General features: G+C 45.9%; 1 protein-coding gene across 2 annotated transcripts; it reads right to left on the bottom strand.

The window, feature by feature from the left end:
- Positions 1–522: 522 nt before the first annotated feature.
- LOC149872160 (alpha-1-antitrypsin-like) lies at positions 523–17,386 on the bottom strand. Of its 2 annotated transcripts, none has more exons than XM_090033943.1 (5): positions 17,301–17,386; positions 7,225–7,905; positions 6,135–6,405; positions 5,230–5,377; positions 523–4,272 (listed from the first exon to the last, which is right to left on the bottom strand). In XM_090033943.1, exons 2-5 carry the CDS (start codon positions 7,886–7,888, stop codon positions 4,081–4,083), a joined length of 1,275 nt encoding a protein of 424 aa, XP_089890069.1. In that variant the 5' UTR covers positions 7,889–7,905; positions 17,301–17,386; the 3' UTR covers positions 523–4,080. The 2 variants fall into 2 exon arrangements, with proteins under 2 accessions (XP_089890069.1, XP_089890071.1); XM_090033945.1 differs by having other exon boundaries at positions 17,306–17,375.
- Positions 17,387–21,117: the final 3,731 nt, after the last annotated feature.

The following is a 21,117-nucleotide window of genomic DNA, read 5'->3' on the forward strand; positions in this document are numbered from 1 at the left end:
TTAAGGCTTTTGGGTCTCAGTATCTTTCTGATCATCATTGTGGTGGTTAGGTTGGTGATGGCAGTGGACAACAGCATGAAGCGCAATAATTAACAAACACAGATAGATGGTGGGCTTCCTCTTTCTTTGGAACTATTCTGTGAAGACAGCAAAGTAGACATTGTATCTAGAGAGTAGTGTAATGGTCACTGGTGGTCCTTTTCCATTGTTAAGTTTCATTTATCAGATTCATGATTAATTTTCAGTGGCAGGAGGTTCCTGTTGTTCATCTTCTCAATATTTGAGGCAGTAAAGAGGTTCGTTTTCCTCAGTTTTCATTAAGTTCTCAAATATATCTCTGACACTTATGAAAAAAAATGGTAGGGTCAGTACTTAGCTTATTAAATTATCACAGTCAAGGGATCTCATTCAGGAGTCAGAGAAAAGGAACTCATCAGGTCACTACGATTATTCATCTCATGATGAATGGGGTTTGTTTGTTTTCTGGAATCCCTAATTTATACCTAAGGCTTGGAAGACTAATGCAGCACAGATCAATTGGTTTATTGATTAGAACTGTAAATAGTCATATCCAACCAACACCATAAAGTATATGTCACTTTCATCTTGGTCTGTTGTGGCACTGCAGCATATTTTTTGGAATAAGCTTAACACAAAACTATACAAGTCATTTTATAGCCAAGCAACACTGAAACTGGCAAATGCCCTTTACAAAGTGTTAGGTAGATTTCTAGGCCCTTAATATAAATCGGAAAACATTATGGAAGTTTTCCAACTGCTTAACATAATGAAAGGCATTCTGCCTGCATCTGAGAATAGGTAGTATAAAGAAACAGTTCTATAGTGAGCAACTGTGTCAGGAGCCATTTAGTTAGTCTTTGGTTTAATTCATTCATACCTACATGTTGCAGCTGACTATTTATTAGTATTGTTAGCTAAATAAGAAAGTCTGTGTGAACTACTTCTTGTCTTTCTATAGCAACACCGCTACATCAATTAAGCTGTTTCCAAAGTTTCCGGACTGATACAAATATCTTGGTTTAAGTTCACTATTATTCCTGAGCTCTAGTTTTCATTAAAGAAGGAAGCCCCAGGAGTCATAGTGAACTCTTTTCTCAAGGCAGGATCATCCCTGTCTAAACCATCTTCTCCAATTCTTGTTGAACCTACCCTTGAAAATTTCTAGGGATAAGGACTCCGTAACTTCCCTGATTAGTCTGTTCCAGTCATTAATCACCTTACTGATATAAACTGGAATAACAGGAATTTTATACAGTTTTGCATTTACTTACTGTACCTACAAATTAAGAGTATTATTAAATTTTCATATAATTTTTATAGACTATTTATTTTTGTTGAGACATGTCTCTTGGTCCTAAGTTGGTCAGACCATGTCAAGAAGCCAGTCTAGTTCTCCTATTATTTGCATGTTGATTTCTACTGAAAGAATCAAATTAAAATAAACAATGGCAACTTCCAACATTCTCCAGTCAAAAATAATTACAGGTAAGCAGGGTATCCCCAGGTGATAAGGGGTGTTTGGTGGTAAGGAAGATTTGTATATTTACAAGAAGGAGTTGGTACTTCTCTAGGAAGCAACATTGAAGGTTTCAAGGAGGTTCTTCAGCACCACCAGAAACTGAACTTGTATCTATGAACCTGTATCTATGAAAATCTGTGTGAAATTTTTAAGAAGCCAAATCCTTTTGGAAGAGAAGCAGGGTATGTCAGCAAAGACAATAGATAAGCAAAAATAGCTTTGCTAATCAGGTGCAAGTTTGGGAGTTTGAAAAAGAAGGAAGTTTCAGTCAGCAGAATGAGGGCCTGACCTGCTACTCCTATAATCATTAAGTTGTAAAATCCTTTTTTCAAATAATCCAGCCATTTTTCTTACTGGCTAAGAAGAAAGCATATTGGAAACATTTTGGCTGTATCTCATCATATACTTTTGGCTGTAGGGTTTCTTGTCTTTACAATGACATGTTTGTACATTTCTTTAAGAGCCTCACCTGTGCATCGTTTCATGACTTGTCTTCTAATTATATAAAAATGTGTATAAATTTTAATTCAAACAGATCATGTGTTTAACTAGAGTTACCATATTTCCAGTTTCAAAAAAGAGGACACCTGTCAGGGGGAGGCAGTATATGATTGTGGGGGAGCAGTGAATTGCCAGTGCCCTGCCAATGCCCCTGTCCCTACCCCTGCCCATGTTGTTCTCCTCACTCTGAGGCCACAGCCTCCCTAGCCCTACTACTGCCCCTCACTCCTGGCTTACAGACCTCTGGCCCTTCCCATGCCCCTTACTCTTGCCCCACAATACTCCACTGCCCTGGGCCATGCTGGTGCCCCTCACTCCCAACCTACAGCCCCCTGCCTCCTTCCCTGTTTCTGTGGGTGCCACTCAGTCCTGATCAGCAGCTGCCTCTTGCTGTTAGTGCCCCACACTCCTGACCCCACTGCTAGTCCACCGACCCTGGTGCCCCTCACTCCCAAGTCACAGCCTCCCGCCCCCACCCCCCAGCCATACCAGTGTCCCTCACTCCTGACCCGGAGCCCCTCTGCTCCCCCCAGCCCCGCAGCATCACCTGGCTGCACTGGGGCAGTGCAGCCAGGTGACGAGAGCAAGGGCACTAGCCCTGGTGCTGCAGGCCCAGCCACACAGTTCTCTGTTTCTCCCAAAGGGCCTCCTATCCCCTTTCACCTTCCCCCTTCCTCTACTGGAGGGGCAAATGCCTCCCTCTTATCGCCCCTTGCCCTGGTGCAACACCGGCTTCCCTCAGTGCTGGCAAGCACCTGTCCTCCCTCACACACCCATCCCTTCCACATACCCCTGATACATACACTCTCACACACACACACTCGCATGGCCTTCACAGCCCCCTGGAGAGTCCCAAAGCCCTGGCCCTCCAATCCCCACTTTCCATAGACTTACCGTCTTGGATTCGGGTAAATGCAGTACATTTTCTGTAGAAAACAAAGTGGTTGGTGGGGGGCCATTGGCACACGCTCATGTGGGCTTACGTGCTAACATTCTGCATACGGTGCTTAGAACTTCAGCTACTGTTTTGGATTTGGCCCTTATAAACTAATTCACTGACATCTTAATCTTCTTTCCAATAATTTAAATGGAATAAGCTCTTTAAGGCTGTCATTATGTGACATGATTTGTAGACCTCATGTCATTCTTATACCTCTTGTATCGGTCTCTTATTTTCCACTCTTCTTTCTAGTGGTGGCTTCAGTGATATTATAAACAGAGGTAGTATCGCCTCTCTGCTTCTGTTTGATGTTCCCCTGGGAACACCTCTGACGATCACATGAACTGTGTGGTTGTGCACCACAAGTTCCAAGTCCCTTTCTGGGTCACTGCTTGCTAGGGTATGTCCATCCTGTCAGCATGAGCCATGCTCTTCATTACCCTTCATTGAATAAAACCTCATCTTGTTTATCTGATTGATGCATTTGTGTAAAAGATATTAAATATGATTCTCTCACTTGAATATTCACCTTGTCTTTCAAAGATATGACAGGTCAGTTTGGCACTTAAAAACCTTAATTCTAAACCAAGGCAGGTAAAATTTTTTGCGCAGATGTGATATCTTTTATTAGATCAACTAAGTAGCTGGGGAAAAGTTCTTTGCAAGATTTTAGGTGCAATTACCCTTACTCAGGCATAGGTGATCTCTGCTGTTCTGAGACTTTGAGGAATGAAAGAAGCTAAAAGTGTGACAGGATGTCAGTGAGAATGTAAATAGGTGGAAATTAGGAAAACAAAGGTAGAGAAAGGAAAGGAGGGGGAAAACAAGGAGTAAAGGAGCCAAAGGTAGGTAAGGGAGACTCTACTGCAGTAATTTTCAAAGGTAGAAAAGAGGCTGCCTGTGAAAAGAATAAATAGCTGGAAATTGTAAACCAATGAAATAGTGACTGAAGAAACAACCAGCTGTAGCCTAGAAGGTATCATAGTCAAGACTTATTGATTTAGGAATGTATGCTAATTAAAGTTTTGATATAGTTATGGACACATGGAATTTGACCAGCACTAGATGTAAGGTCTGTAATTGTACAGGCTCTGAAAAGTTATTTTTCAGTGGGGTTTACAATTTTCCCCATGAGAAGGATGCTGCGGGTGTGTTGATCAAAAATCAGCAGCAGGAAAGGCCTGTTTAATATAATGGTAGGAGGAAGAGAAGTAAAAACAATTTCCGTCACACTGGCTGCAGCAGCCTCAGTACCGTTCTCATGAACATTCAGCAGAGCCTTGTGAACAGCCTGCAAGGAAAAGAAGCAAACATTATGGTGTGGGTTTAGAACAGAACTCTTTAGAAAATCATCTGAGAAATCATGGAACAAGCAATGAAGATGAATGGTGCAAATACAAGCCATGTTCCTAAAGAGTTCACTAGAAGCTTTTGCTGTGTAAGTAACTTTCATGAAGCTCCATGAATATCGGAAGCTTGAAGTATAAAACTGTGTTTTGGCCAGTGCTTATGTTAGTTATTGTATTTTGGTAGCTAGAAATGGTTAAATAGCATGTTATTTCTTCTTGACGCTCCTGATTAAAATCTTTAGAAACATTTTTCGCAGCATTACATGGAATGAGTGAGAATTGCAATATTTTCTTGCATACCCATCCTCCCAAATAAGGGAATCACCTTAGTTTTGGGACAGAATGAAGAAAAAATAGGTTTTTCTAAAATTATGCCTGAGTAGAGCAGAGATATAGCCCAATCTTCAGCTTGCTCATCCTCTCCTTCCTGGTTAACTAAAGCTGAAGGCTGGTCTCCCTGGGTCAATCAGTGAGTTTGAAAAGAGTTAAAAAGAGTCTCTGGGGCTGTGAAAAAGGAGAGAGGGAGAGTCAAATGAATGCCTTAGCTACCTAAATAAAACTGCTTGTACTGCTGCTGAACTGTGGAGCAAGAATGAAAGTTGGATGCTTCTATTTTTGGCATAAAATGGGCTTCCCTGACTAAGACATGCACCCTAATTTGAGGGAGTTAATGTTTCACTTCTGGACATTGGAAGACTTAGGCTGTCAGATTGAACAGAACCATCAGCCTGCTCTAGTTAATGACCTGTAGACTTGCTTGATGACTTGGAGCAACAAAAATTGCAGAAAGGCATTTGAGACCCTGCCCCAAATTGTGGGACCATTCTCCTATACAGTCAAAGTCAGGGCCATTAGATGCTGAGAAATACATTGGTCACCATTTTTGTTTACAAACTTACTTTGGAAACCTTTAGCTCAGGCTTTCCAGTGATTCCAGAGAGATCTCCATCATCACTGAATACATCAGTCACACCTAGGCTTTTGAAGATCTCTTTCAGGTCATGGGTGCCTGAGATAGAAATTCTTGGAATGTGCAGATCAACTCTTCTGTTGAGAGGAACACAATATGACGGTAAAAAACCTGCAATCAGACACCACCAAAGTGTACCTGCTGGAAAGTGATGCCTGAAAAAAGCTCTTGTGACTGATCAGGAGTCCACTTAATTTGGGTGGATTTTTCTAGGGACAAATCCAGCCCCAACTCAGTGTCTCTAGAGAAAATGTGCTTAGCTGATCTTTGCAGAATTCCTGAGAGATATGAGGCTGACTTGGGAATGGCCTGCAGAGCCCAATGTCCCTTTAATAGTGAGGAATTCCTTTTAGTGCAATTTGCCTTCACAGCAGTGCACTCAAGGCTCCTAAGGGTGCTGAGTCTGGGATGCAGGGACTTTTGATGCTGTGATTCTCCTTTTCCTTTGGGTGGCCACATAAAGGTCTGTTAAGGCCACTTGTGCCATTAGCCTGAACATAAGCTTTGGAGCAGCACCAGTGAAAAAAAATTATAATCTCCTGCTCATCTCTTATTTGCTCACCCACAACACCTGCTGAGCAGCTTGGTGGAGGCCTCTGTGTTTTCCTGTGTGAAACAGTATGGATCCTCCCCTTCAACTGTATTTTCCTGAGGATGTGGAAGGGGCCTAAGCGACTGTTGACTTAGTTGTTCCACTGGTAATATCTCACAGACACCAGTGGAACTCAGGAATAAATCCATTGATATAGGGGTACTCTAAGTAATAACTAATTTAATATAACGTTTTGTGTGGTATGTGGAAAGGAAAACAGTAATACAGACATTAACAATTACCCTGCTTTAAGTGTGTTTGCCCATTTAGCAACTGTTTCTTTCACCAGAGCATCTTCCACCTGCTTCATTTTTCCTGGATCAGGCAGGATAAATAAGGCTGCGGCATCTCCAAGGTAAGGAATTTCCACCATTTCACAAGATAGCTCCTTATCATAGTGAGTTTTATACCAACCATCTCGGTTCATCATATGGACTTTAACTGGTGTGTTCTCATTCACAAAAAAGTCGCTTTCATAAGTGGCATCAGAATTGAAAGGTTTCTCCCAGTATGCTGGTAATCAAAGGAAAGAATATAATAGAATATATTGAGATAAAGGATATATTAGTATAAACAAGGATAATTCAAGTGGAATAAATTTACATCTGTGGACTGATTAGTAGTCCTGATTTGCCTGCCGGATCACAGGAGGCTGCTGCTGCCGGCTGGGACCAGCACCGGGCGCAGCCTGTACCCAGCGCCGGGAAGACTGCTGCTGTCACTGGCCCCAGGCAGCAGCAACAGCATGCTGTCATCTGGTGCACAGATCTGGGGGCCCGCACCCCTTGGAGGGCTGACAGGAGGCTACTGCTGCTAGCTGGGACTGGCGCTGAAGCCATGTAAGCCCAGCTTTGAAACTTGACACATTTCAAAACTTTTGAAATGTTTTGAGTGCTCTTATTTCATTTTGAAGCTGTTTCAAATGCTTTTCTTTACTTTCAATTTTGCTGTTTTGAGTTCAAAACACATCGAAACAGCTTTGAAACGAAAAACCTGGTAAAATTTCGCACAGCCTTAGTGCCAAAGTGCACAGCCTTAGTGTTTGTGGATGCAGAGCAGTGTCAATTAAGCCTCTCTGTAGCTAGTATCTAAATTCCACTTAAGACCAATCTGTGCACTTTAGAAATCAAACTAGAATCTGGCCTCTGTCTTGCAAATGTTATGTGTAATCTTCTTGAAAGACATTCCTGATATGAACTTTTTCATTACAGTTAGTCTCATCGGCTGGCCAACCCTGACAATGACCCTTCTTGAAAATATTTTTGTATGTTACGTTGCAGAACACAGTTGCGTGATGAAAGTAATAAGTGCCACCTACACAGACTGTCTTACCTTTAAAGAAAATATAGTTGACAAGAACCATTACAGTATTTAGATCAAGACCCTTGACTAAGTGAACAATTTTGCCATGGGTTTTCCTCTCGATGTAATCATTGATCTGTTTCACAGCTTCTGAGGAGTTCTGGAAGTTACTAGAAGAGCTTTCTGCTTCATACAAGCTTTTGATGTCATCCAAAAACTTCTGGAGTGGCTTCAGTTTCTCATCCATGAAAACCGCATTTCCCATACTCAGCTGAATCTTGCTGTCAGGACTGTTCAGCATGTGGATGAGATGATGAAAACCATCATGGATCTCCTTCTCCTCAAGCTCTGTCAGGTTAAAGGTGAGACCTTCCAAAATCTGAGCCAGCGTGGTTGATCTAGCCCCAAGGGCCAGCATTGCAAAGGCAGTGGAGATGCTCACAGGTGAGAAGAAAATGTTCTTGTCAGCTGCCTCTGATGCAGCTTGCCTATAGAATCTGAATGCAAAGTCAGCATTGCTAGGGGCTATCTTGTGGCAGGGCATGGCCTTACTTTCATGGTCTTCAACCGGGGGAGAAGGCTCTTGGGTCTCAGTATCTTTCTGATCATCATCATGGTGGTCGGGTTGGTGACTGCAGTGGACAACAGCACGAAGTGAAATAATTAACAAACACAGATAGATGGTGGGCTTCATCTTCCTTTGGCACAGTTCTGTGGAAAGAGAACAAAGCAGTCATTGCATCTAGAGAGTAGTGTAATAAGCATTGGTTATATGATCATTTTTCAGTGGCAGTAAGTCCCTGTTGTTCATCTTCTCTATTTCTGGAGTATTTAGAGCAGTTGCTTTTCCTCAGCTCCCTTAAAGATCTCAAACCTTTTCCCTACTTCAACTGTTCCCCCCCAATCAGGGGCTTATGGAAAGGAATAAGGGATGAGGATGCTGAAATTATTAATCTGTCAGATTTAAGGAACATCTATTTTCAAAGTCAGAGGGGAAAGAAAAAACAAACAAACTAGGGAACCAAGAATATTCATCTAAAAGCTGTTTTTTTTAAATGTATTACCTAATTTATGACTATCTGTTAGGAAACAAATCCAGCACAGATCTACTGGTTTATTGATTAGAGCTGTAAAAAGCCATATCCAAACAACAACAGAAATGATATGTAACTAATAACTTGGTTTGTTGCAGCCCTGCAGCATACATATTCTTCTGGAATAAGCGTGGCACATAACTGCTCATGACCCCTTTTATACCCAACTTGTTTACAATGTGCAATCTTATAGAATGGCTTTTTCTCAAGTGATTTGTCCGAAAAAATATTCAAAAATATCACAATGCTAGGCACCAGTGTTATTGGCAGCTGTCTGGAATTCTTAAAAAAGGAGGAATAAGAAGCAAACTGTTAGTGAGAGACCCTTTTGTAACCCTTTTCTTTTATAATCTCCAATGGACTTTATCAGGTTTCCCATCTAATCAGCCTTAGCAGGTGAGCTAAACTTTTCAGTTGATTGGTTGGCTGCCTAACTGAGCAAAACCAGTTTTCTTGGTCTTACATAATCACTGTATTACACAAGCAGATTTATTCAAATATCAGAAAGTATCAATAGATGATTTACAGAACCCAGACTTGTCCTCTTAGTTCCAGGGAGGCAAAATACTAGGGCTGTGCAAAATTTCGGCAGCTGTTTTGTTTTGACTCGTTTTGAGCTAGAAACAGTGAAATCAAAACAAAGTGAAGGGCTTTGAAACAGCCTTGAAATGAAATGAGGGCAGTTGAAATGTTTTGAAAGTTTCAGAACATTTTGAGTTTCAAAGCTGTAGCTGGGTTTGCCTGCAGGGAAACAGAATGTAAGGAGAGGGCGGGAGAAGAGGGAGGAAGGACACAGTGGGGGCGTACCTTAACAGACATGCTGGAGAAGAAGCTCCTGCAGGACAGGAAAGAAAGGCTCTGTTACAGTTTGGCTGCCTGAGATGCTGCTGGTGCTACTGTGCTGCTCACTAAGTTGTTATTTTACCTGTTGTTATTTAAAGTGGTAGACTGAGCTGAGGCTGTAGGGGAGGAGGAGACCTCGATGGGGTCAGGTATAGGCCCCAGTGCCAGTGAGGGTGCACCTTAACACACAGAGACACAGACACAGACACACACACAGTCACACATGTCATGAATTTTGCTTGGCAGCAGCTTGAGGTGCAGTTTCCCAGAAACCCCTGTTCCTATCTCCTTGAAACCTGGCAAGCTTCATGGCCTCAGCAGGAGCTATCTTGCCTGTAGTTTTCACCGTGCTATGCCTTAATATATACACATGGCATGAATTTTGCTTGTCAGCAGCTTGAGGTGTAGTTTTCCAAGAACACCCGTGTGTATCTCCTTGAAACTTGGCAGGCTTTGTGGCCTCAGCAGGGGGCTTGTTCTTTTCACCACCCAGCCTCTGGGCCTTCACACTTACAAGTGATATGAGTTTTGCTGTTTTGCTTTCATGACTTTGAGGTGCAGTTTCCCAGAAACACTTGCACCTATTTCCTTGAAATCTGGCAGGCTACATTCCCTCAGAAGGGGCTACCATCCCTGATGACTTCACCCAAATCTGCCAAAAAATGACAAAGTTACAGGCAGTTTCATGCTTCCCCATTACAGCTTATGAGCAAAACATTGAAACAGCATTGTAACATTGAAACAGTTTTGATGAAACAAAATGGAACAATGCTTCAAAATGAAACGAAACTCAAAATGAAACACTGTCCCAGTGAAACAGAAAATGAAAGGAAAATGGTGCTGTTTCACGTAGCCCTACAAGATACTCCCCACAGGCCAGATTTGACCTGCCAGGCCATTCTATCTAGCTTGTGGGGCCCCACGAAAAGACAATTATTACTGGCCCATGGCTGCTCCTCTGAAAGCCAGTGGGAGGCGTGGGCTTTCAGAGGCCTCATGCCAGTGAGCTGGGCTGGGCCATCTCTGTGCCTCTATCTCCATGGGATTCCCAGCACTCTAGCTGGGATCCCCATGTGGAGGCATGGAGCCAACCTGGCCTGATGGCGTGTGGCTCCTTGCAGTTCCCAGCATTCCAGCCAGGAGCTTCAAGGAGCCATATGTGATTGGGCTGGGCTGGCTTCACGCCACCGTGTATGGCTCCTGGCACTCCATCCGGGAGCTGCACTCCATTAGGCTGGGCTGGGATGACTTCATGCCAGCTGGGAGCTGCAGGAGCTGTGCGCCATTGGCTGGGCCAGGCTAGCTCTGTGCTTCCATATATGGCTCCCCACTGGAGTTCTGGGAGCCCCATGTAAAGGCATGGATCCAACATGGATCTGGCCCGGCCTGATGGTAGTGGCTCCCTGTGGCTCCTGGCACTCGTGGGAAGCCACGTGCCATCAGGCCAGCTCTGTGCTGTCACATGCAGCTTCCAGCCAGAGACATATGCTGCTCAGGGACTCCGCCTGCCATGGGCCATGAGCACCCCGAGGGTCTGCCACCCGCTGCTGCTACCACCAGCAGTAAAGGCTATGTGCCAGGAGAAGGGAGAGATGTGGTAAAGGGCCCCACATGCACACCTCACCATATCCACACCTGCCCAACCGCCTGCCACACACACACACATTTACACCCCCACACTCCTTCACAACCCTCCCCATACACACTCCCCACACACGATATACAAAAGTAAAACTTTATTTTGAACTACTGTGCAATTGTTTCTATATATACTACATAAACGCACATAAATCAGGACAAAAATATTATTTTAAATAAAATTAAAGTATGTTATAGTTACTCGTGCATGTTGAGCATGGCACATGTTAGCCATTTTGCTCGGCACACCACCAGCCTGGGCTCTAGGCAGCTGCTGTGAGCCATGGAGCCTGGGCTGCTCCCAGCAGGTGGCTGGGAGGCTGCAAGCCCTACTGCAAGCAGCCCTGGCACCATGGCTAGCAGCAGCTGCTCTAGATCCTGGACCAGCTGCATCTGGGAGGCTGCAAACAGCTGCTGCCTTCCTGCCCGGGCCCGAAGGGCACAGTGCCAGCACTTGCTGGCTTCCTGGAGACCAGGGCCTGGAGATAGGTGGGGCTGGGACAGGGAGGTAGCAGCTGTTTGCAGCCTCCTGACTGCAGCCTGCCCAGGTTCTGGGCAGCTGCTGATAGCCATGGAGCCTGGGCTGCTCCCAGGCAGCTGGGAGGATGCAAGCCCTGCTGCAAGCAGCCCAGGATCTGTGGCTGGCAGCAGCTACTTAGAGCCTGGGTCAGCTGCAGCTAGGAGGCTGCAAAGAGCTGCTGCCTCCCCGCCCTGGCCCTGGCCCTGGTCCCAGCTGCCTTCCAGCCCCAGACCTGACTCCAGGCTCTGGGGAAGCAGCAGCTTCCAGCAATGCTCCCCACTGTGCTGCCCTCCACACTGCCTCTGCAGAGCATTGTGTGGCACTCAGCACAGCAGGGGACAGTGGGGAAGTGCATGGAAGCTGTCCGCTGCTCTGAGCTCCCCGCTGCCCTGGCCAAACTTCTCCTGCAGGTGGGAGCAGCAGCAAGGGACATAACCCTGTGCTGCTGCCTGTCTGCCCCTGTGCACACAGGGAAAGTGTGACCAGGGCAGTGGCAGGTAGCTTCCCTGTGCAGCCCCCCCATACACTGCCACTTTGGGTTGCATGTGCTGTGCTCCAGAAAGCCCAGGGGAGGGCAGCAGGGCCAAGAGTGCACCATGTGCAACCCAAAGCAGCAGTGCACAGAGAGGCCACACAGGGAAGCTGCCTGCCACTGCAAGCTCCGTGCTGCCCTGGTCACCTTTCTGCTGTGTGAAAAGGGGCAAGCGGGGGGAGCAGCACAGGGTTGTGCCCCTTTCTACTGCCCCCACCTGCAGGGGAAGTGTGGCCAGGGCAGCAGGGAGCTCGGAGCAGTAGGCAGCTTTCATCCGTCTCCTTGCTGTGCCCAGTTCCACATGCTGCTCTGCAGAGGCAGTGGGAGAGGGCAGTACAGGAAGGAGCATGAGCCCGCAGTGTGTACCTGCCTTGCCCTGCCCCTGCCTCTCAGACAGATCTGGGGGTGCAGATTCCTCCTGACCCCAGGGAGTGCATGCTGCCACTGGGAGCCGGTGCCACCCCCGCACGAGCCCACAGCAGGCAGCAGCAGTGGGGGAAGCCAGCTCCTGCTCCTGTTGCAGCAGCCACTGCCTTCTGTTAGGGGCAGGGAGCGGCAGACCTGGTTCCCTGGCGTATGGCCCTGGCAGCTGGGGGCCCCCTCTGGCAGGGCTGGGGGACAGGAGCTTTGAGTGGGGGGCAAGGGGCATGAGCAGGGCTGGGGGGCTGTTGTGGGGGGACCCGCACAAAACAAATACACAAGATCAAATGTAGTGCAAGAAGTTTTATTGTCACCAGGTTTACTATTTTTAGAAAATCGTATTTACTGTAAAAAAAAGGAAAAAAAAAAGGCAACATTTATGTTTAGTAACTATACTAATATGCAGTGTATCCTGCCATGTACCCCTTGTCCTCATTTTGTTTCTGGCATGCTGGCACTCTGGCACCTTCCAAGGTAGACATTGTGGTTTTTTCAGCATTCTGGTCCCCTGTTATAGTAAATGTTTGATTTTTAATATATGATTTGTTTTTTTCTGGTTCCAAGTTGGTTATTCCCCCTCCCAAAAGGAGTGCTTCAAGGGGACTGAAGAGGGACTTCTAGTGGCAGAGGTCAGGGATTAGGGGCAGGACTTCCATTTCCAAGATGGTGACTGTTGTAATTATTTTGCACTTGCTGTGTGTTATAACCTTTTGTAATAGGTGGCCATGTTCGCATACGCGAACTAGAGGTTTGCATAGTGTTTATGTAACAGGTGTAAGTGAATAAGAGACTCTAGGGCGGCAGTATAGAAGAAACATGCGGTTGGGATTTTCCACACGGGGTTTCCCAAGGGAAAGTCCAGGGTCTGTCAGTAATGTGACAGTCACCGCTCCGAGCCAATGAAGAAGTGCCACACGCGATTAGACCACCCTGCATCACTGAGGGTATAAAAGACATTGCACTATGAACTTTGGGGTCTTTGCGCGCCTGACGGAACGTACTCACGGATTGGTTCGAACTCGGAACGACCTTCGGCCTGGCCAGCAGGAGGGGAGGACGCCAGACCCGCCTGATCCTGGCGACCTATCCTGGAAACACCTCGCCAGTATACGACAGCAGTCTCACGTGTCGCTAGGGTGCGTGAGACGTGGTGAGTGTGTGCTCACTGGTGGACATAACACCATTGATTCTGTTTTGTTTTGCACCTCGTTAATAAAGTTTAGCCTGACCACCTATAACATCGTAGAGCGTGATCTGCTGTAAGCCCGACTATTGAAAGATCCTGTAACAGTGACCAGGGGGCAGGGCACCTGGCAAGGGGTGGGGCTACTTTTGTGGCCCTCAACAGAAAAATCAAGGCCCTCAACAACTCAACAAAAGTTGTTTAGCCCTCTGGCCAAAATAATTGCCCACTCCTGCCTTAGTGCAAGCTATGTGCATCAAGAACACAGTAAAATATAGTTCACAAGACCTGAGATAGACACACCATAAACATCAAACTGAAAATCATGCACTGTATGTAGGACAATCCCAGTCATCACATTATAGGATATAGAAAAAGTAGCCTTAACCATCCCTCATTTGGAGCATCTTCGTTGATACCAAAAATTAATTGCACTGGCCAATGGGCTGACATTCAGACCCTACCCAGTTACCACTCTTTGGTACATCCCTAACTGTTTCAGCCCCAGTGGGCCTATCCTTCATAAATTTGTCTTATCCCTTTTTCAGTATAGTTATACTACTGGCTTCTGCAATATCTTATGATAGTAAGTTACCTGCTAATTTTGTGTTGTGTGAAAAAGCACTTCCTTTTTTTAAACTTGATGTCTGTTAATTTCATGAGGTGCACCCTAGTTCTTGTATTATGATACAGAATAGATAGCAGTTCTTTATTCACACATAGCTCTCCCAAGAGAGAAGGGAGATCAGGGAGCATGGGTAGACTGGTCTGACCACTGCGGGTGTCAGACAATGGGTAGTTTGCCTAAGGCTGTCATGCTCTCCAATAGGTAGCCCTCTCACAGAAAACACCACTGTTGCCACTTTTTTACTCACTGTTTTAATGGTTAGAACACTTACCTGAGATAAAGGATACCCAGGCTCAAATATCATCTCTGTCTAAAGTGTACTCAGACCCAGATCTCCCACCTCTAAGAAAAGCAGTCACAGAGATTTAGGTCATTGGTGATCAACCTCTGGTCCATTGGTCAAATCTGGTCCATGGAGCCCGGTCATCTGGCCTGCAGTGCTCCCCACAGGTCCAGAAATTTGGTGGTGGGGGAGCAACAGCAACAGCAATTAACACTGCCACTGATCCCCTGTCACCAAATTTCCAAGTCTTCAGCCAGGTGGCATAGCCCCTTGTGCCAGATTTGGTCAGCATGCAGGGCCAAGGCAGCAGGTTTGATCAGGGCTATGGCTGGGACCCAGTCCGGCATGCATGGAGCTGGGACCAGGGCCAGGGCCAGGGATAGAGCAGTAGGCCTGATCCTACATGCTTGGGGCTGAGGCCAGGGCACTAGGTCCAACCCAGTGTGCATGGGGCCAGGGTTGGGGTTCAATTCAGTGCATGCAGGGCTGGGACCATGTACCAGATCAGATTGTTTCTGTGCACTAACCCTGTGCTGGTTTGGGCCATGGGCTGTTTCTGTACTCTGGATCTGGCCTGGAGACCAACCTTGCACTATTCATCTAGCCTACAACCCAGGAAAGTTGGTCGCTGCTCCTTTAGGGCATTTTGGCATGAGGCTCTCTCAGGCCATGGACAAATGTTACATTTGCAGTACTAAATAGGACTTTGGGGTTCAACAAAAAGTGAACTTGCAGCCATTCAAGTTAGAGGGAGGGAGGGAGGGAGAGAGAGTGCCTGGCTACCCAAACGACTTGCCCAGCTTCAGCAAGCTGGTAAAGCGCCATGATGGAACCTTGCTACAAGATATGTCTCCCACCTAACAGGAACTGTTGGGAACAGCTTTGACACCTGTGGGACGGGTGGCAGTGACTACAACTGCTCCCCACAACAAAGCAAAAATCACTGGGGACCGTGGAAACTCCTCCTGCTGCCACAGCTGCTGCAGGAGCAGCTAATTTGCCCACAGGGGTAGTGGTACAAAGAACATAACCCTGCTCCCCACATGTGGCTAGGGTATGTCAGCTACTGCTTCTGCCCTAGGTCCAGTGCCAGGCCCAAGGCAGCAGCAGTGGCAGCTGTCCAGTACAGCCCTGGCTTACTCAAGTGTAGGGGTCTACCCAACTCAAGGAGGCGGCTGGCCAATTTTGTGGACAGATTACAGGGCCAGCTCTCCTTTTTGTGGATTTATTATGGTGTGGGTGCCCCATGCCTTTGATTGGCCAAGAGAACTGTCCATCATGTGGCCCTGCCCCTCACCACTGAGTGGTGGAGAGGGGCAGGGCTGCATGAGAGGCAGCCCTCTCAGCCAATCAGTGGCAAGGAGCGGCAGTGGCAACCACCTTGCCTGCTCACCTTCATGCTGGCAGCTCCTTTGTGCTGGGCTATGCAGCCAGGAGGACTGGTGGCTCTTACTGTGCAGCCAGCATTTTATTTTTAGTAAGTTTTTTTTCCTGTGGATTCTGTGGAGATTGTCCAGTTTCATGATTTCGGCAAAATCTGCAAAATTGTGATTTGAGTAGGTCGCTTCCCATGTGGGTGGTAGGAGCATGCCAATTTTCCCCTGCGGGTGGCTGGGGCTGTCTGTTGCTGCTGCTATCCTGGTACTAGTTTGGTTCTGAAACAGCACCCATAATTACAAGCACAACCCCCAGTTGCTCACAGGGAGGGAAGGCAAAAAGCATGCCACGCGGCATTAGCTGGAGACAGCCTCACAGCTGAAGAGAGCATGGGAGCAGGGAGGAGCAAAGGAGCAGCCCCCACATTTCCTGTCTGGAGAGCATGCCTGTGAGTTGACTTTGTAGGTCTCCAGCCAGGGTGCTGGAACACCTGTAGCACTGCAAATGAACACATGGTCATGCCCTCAGTCTCTCTGGTTGATGCTGTTCCACTTCGAATGAAATATTTAACTGTTAATTGGAGCAGGGACCTGAACCCAAGCCTGTCTTAATTATCCAATGCCAAGTGAAATATCTTTAGTGGTAGAAGATGAAAGGATTCCACCTCAGCTACACTAGAGCTACACTAGAACCACTGTTGTCAGAAGTGAGAGATCTGGGTTCATACCCCTTTTGAGTAAAGAAGGACTTTGAATATGGACATGTCCTATATGCTAACTACAGTTTTTGGAATCAGGCCCTACAGAGGAGAGGCTGGAGGAATGTTTAATGTACAAGTCCCATTGTATCTTAGGTGTGAATAAGGCACCTAAGTGCTTCTTATTCTCAGGATTTAGGAAGTTCATGGCAAGTTTTTGGAACTTTGTTGTCAAAAACATTAGACCACCACAGTATTTAGGTGTCTCAGAATTAGGTAGCTGCATAGCAGTAGAGTTTGGGATCTATATTAAACATAAAAACCAGCAGTGGTAGTTAGGTGCTATAGCTCTTTTTTGGATCAAGCCACCGGGTCCACTGGAGGTCCTAGGAACATGATAACAGCACATTATCACTGCACCCCACCTCCAGGTTTAGAATATATTTTGTGTATGGAACAAGTATTTCCTAGCCCTCCCTCTTCACTCAGGTGGTTTGTATGGCAGAGCCCTAGCAGGGGACTCTCAAACCTGTGCTGACTTTACAGGTTGGCAGTTTACAAGGAAAAGACTTTTTTCCCTTGTAAAATGAACATGTTTTGTTTTGAGCCAGTAAGATAAAGAACATGCAGTCCCACAAGGTCTGTTTTATAGTCACCATTCAAGGCACAGCCATGGTTTATGGAACCACATTAAATTATCCCCAAGTTTGTTGTTAAATATTATTTGACTAAGTCAGCTTGCTTCCCCATTACAGCATCCAGGTCTGTATTTACAGATGAGACTGTTCAACGTACAATTACCCATATGGGAAAGAAACAGTCCGACAAGCTAAAGTCCTTACACTACAAACGCACATTATTTTAAAAATATATATTGAATACAATACTCACAGTACATTTGATAGGATCCTGCTGATGTCTGATATGTGCTGCTTCTTTCCTTATTATTTGTGTCCCTGAACAGCTTTAAGTAAACTGTTCTCTGTTAAATATTTAACAACTGAGCAATGAAAAATTATCTCTAAGAACACATACCTAATGCTGATGTAGCTATTTCTTTTCTTTCTTTTTTTTTTTTTTTGCATTTAGGCTAATGATCCCCCTCCCCACCCATCCACTCAGAGCAGAGGGTAAAGGGTAGCTGTGATTATGATATTTACTACCTCCCAAAACACATAATCTCTATGAAAGTACACCATTGAGATGAGGGAGTATATACCCAGGGGTAGCTGCTTGGCCAAAACTGAACATTAATTAATAATACAAAAACTGTAATGTTTGCTGCTCTTTAAACTAAAATAAAATCTGATGGGTCAGAGTGCACTGTCAGAGGTGGGGAGCCCATGTTAACTGAGCACTGGAGTCAGCCCTGTTCCCAGGGTTCCTGGAACTCACACAAAACGGCTTTTTTGTATTTTGGCAATAAGACTATGTGAGGCTTGGGACCGTGCTTAGGATCTGGAGAAGCTTTGGATGCTTTGGTGCCCAAAGCAGCATGTCCGGATCAAAGTGCTGGCTTCATTAAGCTTTCCAAACTGCTTCAGAAAAGCTCCATAGCTGTTTCGGCGATCCGGCCATAGGGTATAATGGGGAATTAATGAAATATCTGTATCTTTGTTGGTTTTTGTCTGATTTGGATGAAACTTGCAAGAGTGATAACTTATACTGAGTGCGTGAATCCTAGTTTCAAGTAGATTGGTTTAGGGGCTTTGGAGGAACTGCACTCCAAATTCTTGAATGCAAAACTCATGTCGCATGTATGTGTTACCACAGGGGGATGAAAACTGCAGGGGTAGTAGCCCCTGGTGAGGCCACAAAGTCTGCCATGTTTCAGGAAGATCGGTGCAGGGATTTGGGGGGAACTGAACCTTAAGCTGCTTCACAAGAGAAGGCTGAGGAGGGACCTGCTGACTGTCTATAAACTCACTAGGGGGGACCAGACGGGTTTAGGGGAGACACTGTTTCCCCTAGCGCCCCCTGGTATGACAAGGAACAATGGACACAAATTGTTAGAGAGTAGATTTAGATTAGACATCCGCAAGAACTACTTCACAGTTAGGGCGGCTAGGAGCTGGAACCAACTTCCTAGGGAAGTGGTGCAGGCTCCTACCCTGGGAATCTTTAAGAAGAGGCTTGATGACTACCTGGCTGGACTCATTTGAGTCCAGTCTTTTCTCCCGCCCAGGCAGGGGGTCAGACTTGAAGATCTACAAGGTCCCTTCCGACCTGACTTCTATGATTCTATGACAGGCAAAACTCATGACATGGATGACCCCGTGTGTGTTAAGGCACAGCAGACTGAAAACTGCAGGGGTGGTAGCCCCTGCTGAGGCCATGAAGCCTGACAGCTGTTAAGGAGATAGGTGCAAGGGGAGTCTGGCTTCTGGGGCCCTGCACCTCTGGCTGCTGACAGGCAAAACTCGTGACATATGGGTGCTTGTGCAACTGACTATGTCTGTCTTGGGGCAGTTGATTGTCTGTATTGATTATTTCCTCTCCTTAGTCTGTGGTTTTGTAGGTGTTAATCCATGCTCGTTAACTTGTTATGTAGTAGCTAGGTACTACTGTGTATTGAGTTGGTCCCTGAGTGAATCATGATTGATTGGTAACTGGTAACACAGCAGCTTAGCAGCCAGGCCTGCAGTAGTGCCCACCCCCCATACCCCAAGACAGACACAGTTGCACAAGCATCCATGTCACAAGTTTGTCAGCAGCTAGAGGTGCAGGGCCCCAGAACCCAGAAGCCCTGCACCTATCTCCTTGCCAGCTGGCAGGCTTCGTTGCCACAGCAGGGGCCACCATCCCTGCAGCTTTCACCCTCTTGCGCCTTAACACACAGTGTCACGAGTTTTACTTGTTTGCAGCTTGATGTGCAGTTTCCCCCAACCCCCTGCGCTTATCTCCTTGAAACTTGGCAGGCTTTGTGGCTTCAGCAGGAGCCACCAGCCCTGCAGTCTTCAACCCACTGCACCATAACACACACTCTCTTACGAGTTTTGCCTGTCAGCAGCTTGAGGTGCTGTTCCCCCCTAACCCCCTGCACCGATCTTCTTGAAACTTGGCAGGCTTTGTGGCCTCAGAAGAGGCTACCACCCCTGCAGGTTTCATTCAAATCAGACAAAAACAACAAAGTTATAGATATTTCATTGATTCTCCATTATAACCTATGGCCGGATCTCTGAGGTGGCTCTGAAGCTTCTGAGCTGCTTTGGCCAGATCGAAGCTGGAACCCGGTTCAGAGCTCCAGATCAGATCACTGGCATCCAGAGCAGCCAGATCCAAAGCCAGATCGAATAGCTGCCTACTCACACAGGCCTAATTGGCAACTACATACAATCTCAGAATCCATTGTTAAAAGGTAATGCCAGGGTAACTGCTGGTCTAAAAACCACCCCTCACCCCTCCAACTTCTTGAAAAATCTTCAATTAAGGAGACTCCATAACTTCCCAAGGAAACTGTTCTTACAGGGCCAAGAAAAAACTGTGTTCATACAGTTAGGAAGTTTCTCCTGAGATTTAATCTAAATTTATTTTGCTGCAGTTTAAAGCTATTGCTTCTAATCCTTCCCATGCGGGCAAGAGAGAACACATTTTCTCCTTCTTTATGGCTAGCCAAATATTTAAAACTCTGCTGGCATGACCCCCCTTAATACTTTTCTTCGAACTCTACCTAATTCCTGCACCCTTCCTTGAAATGCCTAGCATTAGCTGTTCTTTTATCATCTTTTCACTCACCTCTTCAGTTTCTCTATATCCTGCCTGTAATGCAGTGTTCACAACTGGACATATAATACTTCATCCATGGCCTGCCTACTGCTGAGTGAAGTGGCATTATCACCTATCATGTCTTACATACAGTGTTTCCATTAAGGCAACCCAAAATTGCACTTGGTTTTCTTCAACAGCATTACGTTGCTGCCTTGTGTACACGGCTGAAGTTAGATTTTCCTAGAAATCCCCAGCTGGGTATACTTGGCTCATAGGGCACTTCCTGTATGTCCCTCACAAGTCAGTGATGTCTCATCAACCAGAAACAGGAGGCACCAAATGCATGTTACACTCAAACTGGTGATGGGGCCTCAAAGGACTTGTGTCCTGTTGTACTTGAATTTCCACAAAAAAGGCTCTAAGATTATGTTCAAAGAAGTCCTGCATGGGGCCTTATTCATTTTAGCCATAAGAATGAGAATGTTGGTAGAACTAGGAATACTGTTTTCCTTTATGCACTAACATTGGACCTACTGAATTTCCATAAAACTGGCCATGACCAAGTATTGAAATCTTCTATATAATGTTGTCTCAAAGCAAACATTTTGAAAGTGTACATAATAAATATAAGTCATAGTATCATAGAAAATTAGAGTTGGAAGAGACCTCAGGAATAATCCAACCCTCTATTCAAAGAAGGACTATCCCCAGCCAGAGCTATGTCGAGTTGGCCCTTAAAAACTTCCAAGGATGGAGATTCCACAACCTCTCTAGGTAAACCGTTCCAGTGCTTCACCATCCCCAAAGTGAGAAAATTCTTCCTAATATCTAACCTAAACTTCCCTTACTGCAACTTGAGACCATTGCTCCTTGTTTTCTCATCTGCCACCATTGAGAACAGTCCAGTTCCTTCCTCTAGTTCCATCCTCCACCCTTCCAGTAGTTGAAGGCTGCTCAGCCTTCTCTTCTCCAGACTAAATAATCCCAGTTCCCACAGCCT

The sequence above is a fragment of the Crocodylus siamensis genome, chromosome 2, assembly GCF_052110815.1.
Source record: "Crocodylus siamensis isolate JL-2025a chromosome 2, ASM5211081v1, whole genome shotgun sequence".
NCBI lineage: Eukaryota > Metazoa > Chordata > Crocodylia > Crocodylidae > Crocodylus > Crocodylus siamensis.